At 45.3% G+C, this 8641-nt stretch overlaps 1 protein-coding gene across 7 annotated transcripts in view; it reads right to left on the bottom strand.

Moving 5' to 3' along the window:
* The window catches only part of afap1l1a (actin filament associated protein 1-like 1a), a 21919-nt gene that overhangs the window by 7645 nt on the left and 5633 nt on the right, over positions 1 to 8641 (bottom strand). For 5 of the 7 annotated variants that reach the window (XM_008327643.3, XM_008327646.3, XM_008327644.3 and 2 more), the window contains 3 exons: positions 667 to 792; positions 506 to 589; positions 366 to 436 (listed from right to left, as the gene is read on the bottom strand). In XM_008327643.3, coding sequence (XP_008325865.1) covers positions 366 to 436; positions 506 to 589; positions 667 to 790 — 279 coding nt within the window. In that variant the 5' untranslated portion in view covers positions 791 to 792. Of the gene's footprint in view, positions 1 to 365; positions 437 to 505; positions 590 to 666; positions 793 to 3709; positions 4262 to 4632; positions 4719 to 8641 lie in introns of those variants that run through there. The other 2 variants (XM_025062943.1, XM_008327641.3) reach the window with 2 other exon arrangements.

The following is an 8641-nucleotide window of genomic DNA, read 5'->3' as shown; positions in this document are numbered from 1 at the left end:
ATTTTTTTTTGTACTTAACACCAAAAAAAAAAAAAAAAAAAACCTTCATCAAAGAGACGTTGAGTACAGGCCTCGAATGAAGCTCGTAAATATAAAATGATAAATCAGACATGGATGTTGGTGGGGGTGCTTTCATATTACGTATCAAATGATCCTTTAAATTATGGGGCTGTGATTATGGAAACCCCCCCCCCCCCACCCTCTGCTCTTTCTGCAGAAGTCATTATAAAGAGTGAGATGCTCCAAAGGAAAGCTGGACACACACACACTGTGTCATCACTCCCATGATATTTACAGCCAAAATTTCATATGATGAGATTTATGGAGTGGGGGGGATGGGGGGGGAGGAAGTATTGGCAGCCTGCCTGTTGGGTTTGGTTGTTTGTGTCCTCCTTGATGTCGTTGACCACGTCATTCAGGTCTCCCAGTTTACAGTCTGTAGAAACAGAGCAGCCCGTTTACTGAAGTGTAAACTTATCATCACCTCATCTGAGGTCAAACTTACCAAAGGTCTCAAAGAGAGACTCCACAAAGCTGGTGCCGTTGGTGTAGACTGCTGTGTTCATGTAGATGAAGTCTCTGCCTGGAACTGAAGGGAGGCAGAGGGGGAGGAGTCACAGGTGTCTGAGGTCAGACAAACAGCAGTCACATGATCGGTTCTCTTACCTAACGGTTCCATCTGCTGCAGGAGGTTCCACACCAACCTCTTCTTCTCCTGGGTGGAGGAGCTGAGGTTCTCCTGGTCCAGCATCTTCAGCAAAACTCCCAGCTCACTCACCAACACCTCCATAGCTGGACAAGACAGGGTCAAAGGTTAGAGGGCCACAGGGTCAGTTTATCAGCAGAGAGGGCAGAGGTCATGCTGACAGGTCCAAACACCCCCCCAGGGCGATGTGGACAAGGCTCTTCTGGTCTTTGTTCCTCTTTTATTTTCTGTCACTTTGCTTCACACCATGTCAGTGTTAACTTGATGTTTTGTCACAATCTGTTTCCACTCTTCTCCTGTCTGTCGCTGCACACACCACACACGATGACACACCTGGATTTGACCTTTGTGTGTGGACAACTTTTTGACCTAGGTTAAAGTGAGTCCTGGTCTTTAGTTTTAGAGGCGTGGCCTGGTCCATTCATTCATCTTCTACCTGTTCAGTACCAGTTCTGTCTGGTACAAACATCTCTGTCACATTTTTATTCTATTCTTTCCGTTGTTTGTTTATGCCTCAGGTGTTTCTTCGATTCTTTGAACGAGAACTGTCGCTCATTTACACAGTTAAGACTCAAACCTTTACATCACATAAGTCAAATCCAGGGCCCGTGGGCTGAATCTGGCCCACCACATCATTTTATGTGGGCCACTATAGCTAAACAAGCTAACAATGGTATGGTTGCCTTAAAATAAAAGTCTAAAGTATGGAGTGTATAAATGTTAATGTTCCTCTTTGGCTTGTGTTTGTGTTTAAAGGTGGAAACAAATATATATAAACGTCTAATCCCAGAAAAACCAAGTGGAACATGACAAGAACAACGGAAGAACCCGAGGCGTCTGTGAACTAGGTGAAAAGTTTATTTCACCAAGAACCTGATCTTTATCAAACTGTTCAACAGTCCTGGACAACAACAGCATGACCTGCTTCAGACCCCCCGTCTTCCCCCCTCCCCCTCCACTCCCACACCCTAGACCTCCAGCAATCCTTCATATCATGTGTTGACTTGAGAGAAGGGAGTGGATCTACTCCCTGTTTTTAGAACAAAACTCAAATAAACGCTGGTCTCCGACAGCAGTGAGAGAAGAATCTGAAACCTGGTTCTGCTTCATGTCTTTTATCAGACAGCCCTCGGCCCAGGGTCTCAGTTTGTCTCCTCAGACGTCTGTCTTCACTGGTCAACGTGGGTCGAGAGCCAAGAACAACATGTTTCTTGTTTCCATCTTGAATGCATGTGCTCCAGGTGGACTGATTCTGTCTGTCAGATGATCAATGACACTGTGATCTTCTTCATGTCATCCTTCATCTTCATAGCTGTCATGACTCTGATGTGTGCTCATGTTTCATGTTGTTCCCACTCCTTGAAGCCAGACATACTTTCTGGAGGTTGGGTCTTTGTATGGACTCACACAGCACTGAGCAACAGCATGTGTGTGTGTGTGTGTGTGTGACTACTCTGTCTCTTCATAAAGAGCAGTTTCCTTCTATTGTAACTGAAAAGGTAAATGAGTTCCACAAAGAGGAAATGACAAACAAGGGAACGTAAACTTTAGCCTGAAGCAGTAGCTCCAGGTTTGATTCCCATTACTGGCCGTGATTTACACAACTGAGCCAGAAAAAAGATTCAGAGTAAAAACTGTGTTAAAAACCGGTGCTCATGGTGACCTCTAACAAAAGAAAAACCAAGTGTGAGAGTGTCCTGAGGAGGCCCGGCCCGCTGCAGACGTCAGGAGTGTGTTTCAAGGAAATAAAGACGTCTCGGTGGCTGTGCCAGATGTTTCAGCTGGAGGACAGCACTGGGCTTCCCCTCTTCTAGGGGCTGAACCTGGTCCACAGGATGATTCATTCACAGCTGAGAAAGATTTATGTCAGTTAGCATTAGATCAAGTGTTGGACTGAAGTGGTACGTTCAAGTGTGGCAGACGCAGCAGGACAAAACACTGAGAGGCTGGGCTGCACGGTGAGGGTGCCAAGACCACCCTCCACCCTGACCAGTCCAACCTTCTGACCAGGAACAGACGGATCTACATTTGGAATCACTAGAGAAGCAAAAAAAGAAAATGAACCAACACCAGGAATATTGGATGAGGAGATTGATAAGGGATCAGGAAATTTCAGGGGTTTTCAGGATATTTCAGTGTATGGATATTTTCTTAGTATTATACAGTAGTATAATACAGTAGGGTAAGTATACAGTAGTATACTACAGTATACTATCCCTACCGTTTCTGCTACAAGAAAGATTAGTGACTTGAAAATGTTTGCTTCGTTACCTTCACCCAGAACATAATGCCAGGTTTTCTACTGACTCCAGACAAACGTTTCCCTCCTCACACTTCACTGACAATAGCTGTTAAACTCGGCACACATTCCTCACCCTGTTGATGGTTCAAGCCTCTGTTCAGTGCACTGGTGTGTGAACATGTGATCACACAGTGGACCGGGCTCAACGGTGCAGAGTCAGACTTTTTAAAGAAACCTCTTACATGACAGAGGCTGAGGAGGGGGGAGGCAAGGGGGGGTCAGGTGGATAAATGATGTGATTATAGGTGAGCTGTGCATCTGTGCTAACATGTCCCACCAACCATGAAACCAAGATAATAAATGTGATCTCAATCAGGGTGCGTTGATCCGTCCTCACCCTCTGCCTACAGCTCTCCCCTGTGCCTCCCCTCCACAGCCGACTCACTGCTGACACACATTTCTGCAGCATGTTGAAAGTCACAAAATCCAATCATTCTGTAACAACGATGTTTCACAATATTGTTGCAGGCAGTCATTCCAGCCGACCACAGAATGTGAAAAGAGAAAAGTTTGTACGGGCGTGAAATACTGTCAACATCACAGAACAACGTCTGTGCTGCAAAATAAGAACTTCTTAATTTTAGTTACAGTTTGACTCTAACATGACCTGAGGTGTTTGTGCCAGTGTCTCCTCAGTCCTTCTTCACTTCACTGACCTCTGGTGATAAAGTGAACTTCTGTCAAATGTTTTTCACACTCACCCTCCACGGCCGTGGACGACAGTCCCACCATCTCCTACTGAACTAAAGCTCAGTCATAGATTAACAAGTGGTTCAGGAGGGGGTCCAGGTCCAGAGTGGGTCCAGAAGATCCTCTGTCCTGGAGTCAGTCTGACTTCCTACTGCTCCACACTCACGCACACACTCACACACACTCTTTACCTTTTTCCTTCTTCCCTCTGATCTGTTATCTCTGCCTCCCGCCTCCTCTCCCCCGCTGTCTGCCCTCCTCTCTTTTGGGGGAGGCGGGGATGTGTGTGTGTGTGTGTCCCGAGCCCATTCTGCTGTAATCCCAGGGATCGTATAGCACCTGGGAAAGGCTTGCTGTGTAAACACACATGTGGGCTAATGGCTAACTTGCGTTCTTTATTCCTTCACATTCTTCCTCCCAGTGGAGGTTAATGAGCTTCAACTAACTGTGCACTGAGTCACTCTGTCATCCAGAGGATTTCACTGAAGCCACTGAAACATCGAACCCTGTCTGAGCATCACGTCAACAACGACGCTTCAAACTATTCAGCAAATTCACTAATTAAAAGATTTATTCAAAGTCAGCAGGGAGCGGAGAGAGCGGGTGAAGACGGTGGAGACAAGTTGAGACCGTTTCAGGTTCCACGTGGATGACTTGTTGCCTCGGGTCAGACTCGTGCAGCACAGCATGATGGGACATGTTGCTTACAATCACACCGGCACCGAGGTTGAACAAACAAAACCTCGAACAAGCACAGACAAAAACACAGACGCTGACAATCACACACAGATACACAGTCTGTAGAGCTCAGGTCTGGCTGATCAGTCATCTTAACCAAAGATAAAAACTCAGAGACAAATGTCCTCACTGACCCATGGATATACTGAATGATGAAAAGCCAAAATAATTTACTGTTAATAATTTACCATGTTACCTTGGGTTGATAAGCCACGCCCCACATGCATCGCCACAGAGACAGCCGCCTGTTTCTTCTGACTGTAACCATTGAAGCTGTGAACCTTCAGATGTGTTGAGGACCAGAGAAACAACAACACTGTCTAATCTGTAACAACAGAGCCCACAGCGCCTCTCAGGGGTTTGGAAGTCCAACGTGACTGCAGTAAGAACTTGGACAACAACAGGTATGGATTAAAGGTAAATCCCTGAGAAAAAAATACTTCTACGTCAACCTCAAACCTCAAAGTTCTGTACGGACTCTGACCTCACAGAGATCAGTATCTCATGAAAGCAGCAGGGGTTTTCCTGGAAGTCCGTCTTTTCTTATTGTCTTTGGACCTGATGGATATACAGTGGAGCTCTTTCCCAACCTGATCTGACATGAAAGGCCAAGGGAGGTTGAAAACCTTGAGGTGTCCAAAAGTCTCTCTTTGAACCAGTAGCTTAGGAATATGAGCCCAGGAATTCTGGGTACAGCAGGAGAGTCCCTGGAGGGGTGTGACTGTTGTCTTTATATCATGTGAGTCAAACCTATCTAAATACGTACCAGCATCAGAGTCACCGCAGCTGGGACTAAAGAACCAGCTGACTCACAGAGGAGGAGGATGATGTCGTGTCTCCAGGTCAGAAACCACACGGTCCACCGCAGCCCACTGAGCAGAGGTGGGGGGTGGGTGGGGGGCTAAGGCAGGTGGTACCAGGGCTTTAATGAAAGAGAAAGCTGTGCCAACATTGTCTTGTCTCACCAGCCTGAGTCCTCCCCCCCACTGATTAACTTTACCGACCAGTAGTCCCCTACTAATCCCCCCCCCCCCCCCCCCCCCGTAAACACAGATTGACCAAGTTCATTAGTAGGACAGTTCAAGTTAGCTTGTTTACTTTTATTGACATGTGACAGAAACCTGTGCGACTCACAGTCATCATATCAGAGATCATTGCTGATGCAGACTGTAGTGTCGAGAGTGAACCACCAAAATGTTGAGGTGAAAAAATGACCCAGAAATACATCTTTTTTTACAGGACTTTGATGTTGATAAAGTAATCCACAGATGACAGCAGCAGGTTAGAGGTCAGACTCTTATCTTCAGAGATCTTTAGAGAGTGATTCTGATCTGGTTCTACATGGAGCCGACAGACCTGACTTCCTGTCCAGCATTAGTAAATGGACTGAACACCTACCCAGCGATGGCCACATGCTCCCCGTACGGAATGCTTCCTTCCTCTGATAACGACAACACCCATCACCTCCAGCCTTCTGTTTCCTCTTCCTGTCAACTGAGACCACTTCAACTTTTACAGTATTGTCCCAGTGACCTCCATTTCCAATGTAACGTTCAGATCCTCCACCAGATACAGTTGAGTGTCGAGCTGCACAACAGTGTTTTAAAGGCATCACAATATTATAGAGCCAGCATTATTTCAGTGCCCAGTTTCTCACCTTCACCAGTGAAAAATGAAAAGTCAATTTTTAACGTAAAAAAAAAAACAAAACAAAAGAATTACTACTTTAAGATTAAAGGATGCTCAAAGATTTTACTGCAGAATGGAAGATGCTGCAGGTGATCATTAAACTACAGTCAGTGATAGTGTAACGAGCTCCAACACAGAGACAAGAAAACTATTGGTTTGGTGACAGTTCGTTGTCTACACTTCAGGTCTTACTGGAAATTCATCCTGATGTAGGTTTAAAATAAAACTATTTATTTTGCCAGAATTTTTTTATAACAAATGTGTAAAAACATAAATTTTTAAAAAATGATTCCAGTAGTCAACGTGCATCGTCACTGGTTCTAATTAGAACACAGTAACGAGGCTGCTACTGGGAGAAAAATTGGTTCCAAGCCAAGACCACTGAGGCAACTGGGAAAATTCCAAAGTGAGGTAGTAATCTCCCATTAACCTGTTCAGGCATTAACGGTGTCTCTGAAGGACTGAACTGTCGACACCCACAGATCATTAGCTTCATATCTGAAACTTCCAAACCAAACAGAAAAGAAAAGAATGAAACAATAACAGAACGTTACTCTGTGGGAAGTGCGCTCAGAGTCTGAAACTAAAACACATTTAACTGAAAAATAATTCAACCCTAATGTCTCTTATAAAACAAAGCTCCCTCCTGCTCCTCCTCCTGCTCCTGCTCCTCCTTCACACTCATTTCCCCAGTCTTTTGTGTGAGGTTTTAGTCCCGGTGCCAGATCAGTGCTGTGATGGAACCAGGAACTCTTCAGGGGGGATTCTGTCGACCGAGTTCTTGGTCGGAGGTCAAATATGGGCAAAAGTAGACATGATTTAAATCATGCATCAAGTGCATGGGGGCATTTCCCAATATGCCCTTAGGTCAAAGGTCAGAAAAGTCACCACATTTTAGACAGACCTCTGTCCTTGCAGTCATTGTTCATCTCCTACTCTGTTCATTTTTAGGTCACTGACGGTACAGAGGACTTGACTCGACTCGACTCGACTCGCCCGCAGGTGTACAAAGACCCTACAGTATCATTCAGATCCCATATCTGCCACGAACCCGATGAGATCACCACGATGCTATGTCTCCCTCACAGACAAGTATTCACACTGTGAAATGTGCCATTCTGTCAGAGGAAGTACTGCTTCACACTGACGGACGACGGGAATATACACACACACACGCCTGTCACAATACACACACATTCACAGTCACCCACTCCAAAAATACCAAATGAAGCCTGGTCTGTATCAGTGTTTTAATTTAAACATGGACTCTCTGTTAGCTCCAAAGACGACCTGATCTGAGGTGACGTTCACTCAAAGCCTGTTGGTTAACGTTAAATAAGTGTTCTGAGATGACGTTATGGACGTAGACAATCAGCCAAACTTCAGCTTTCCCTTCCCTCAGGAGGAATGTTTCCTCTTGTTGCTGCACTCGGCTCAGCGGCTGTATTTCACCCGCTCCTTGTTCTACATTTGCCAAGAACGGCTGAGGGTAATAGCGACAAACCATGGGAAAATAGCAGGCTCAGACTACTGTGTTAGACAGACCTGACCCAGTGGTCAGTGACCAGAACTATCACTGGCTCCGGACTGTCATTCAGATCTCACTGGAAGAGACTGTTGTATCTTTCAGCAGGGGAGGGGCTAAAGTAGATTGTTGGAGAGTTTCTCTAAAGTTATTTTAAAATAATGATCGGAAAGCATTAAACTTAATTAAAAAAATTTAAAAGTGGAGAATCTGATTTCTGGATGACAGATAAAGCAGGTAATAAAGCTACAGTTTGTGTGTGTGTGTGTGTGTGTGTAAGATGTACACAAATCTAACACTTCATGGTTAACACACGTCACAGCTGCTCAGAGACTGATCCACATCTGTCACGGTGAAGACAGACGGTCTAATGTCCACCACACTCCCCAACCCTGACCACCCCCCAGCATCCAGGCAGGTGGAGAAGAAACAATACAGAACAGATGATGTTTCATCACCAAATCAAAGTGAATGCTGCTGTTTTGTCCACAGTCAGAGAGTGAAGGTTACACTTCAGTTCATTCAAAGATGATGTTTGAATTTCACCCCAAGGCTGGAGAACCAAAGGTTTGATATACGTGTGTATTATTACGTGAACACTTTAATTGTGGCTGCTGTCAACTGTACTGATGACAGATTAGGCTCCTCCCCCTCTGTCCGTTACTCCTATAAATCTGAATTCACCTTTGAGTCTGCTGCCTGTATAAACCTGTTTGCATATAAACCCCAGGCAGTGACACGACCCGACTGTTGCAACACATTCACAACTCTCTTCCCAGAGCCTCACACTCTGAAGTCCCTGCTCTGCAGTACTGTTGTCCTGCACATCTCCATGGAAACACTATATTAACAGCTGTGCAGAGACTGACCATTGTCTACACACAACCAACCCAGTGTGTTCACACACACACACACAAACACACACGCACACACACAGCTCTTGTCATTATGGAGGGGAATTCCACTTCCTGTCTGGCTGCTCTGCAGGAAT

Source organism: Cynoglossus semilaevis, chromosome 15 (genome assembly GCF_000523025.1).
Source record: "Cynoglossus semilaevis isolate Cse_v1.0 chromosome 15, Cse_v1.0, whole genome shotgun sequence".
Classification (NCBI taxonomy): domain Eukaryota; kingdom Metazoa; phylum Chordata; class Actinopteri; order Pleuronectiformes; family Cynoglossidae; genus Cynoglossus; species Cynoglossus semilaevis.
This window is presented reverse-complemented; position numbering and strand designations above follow the sequence as displayed.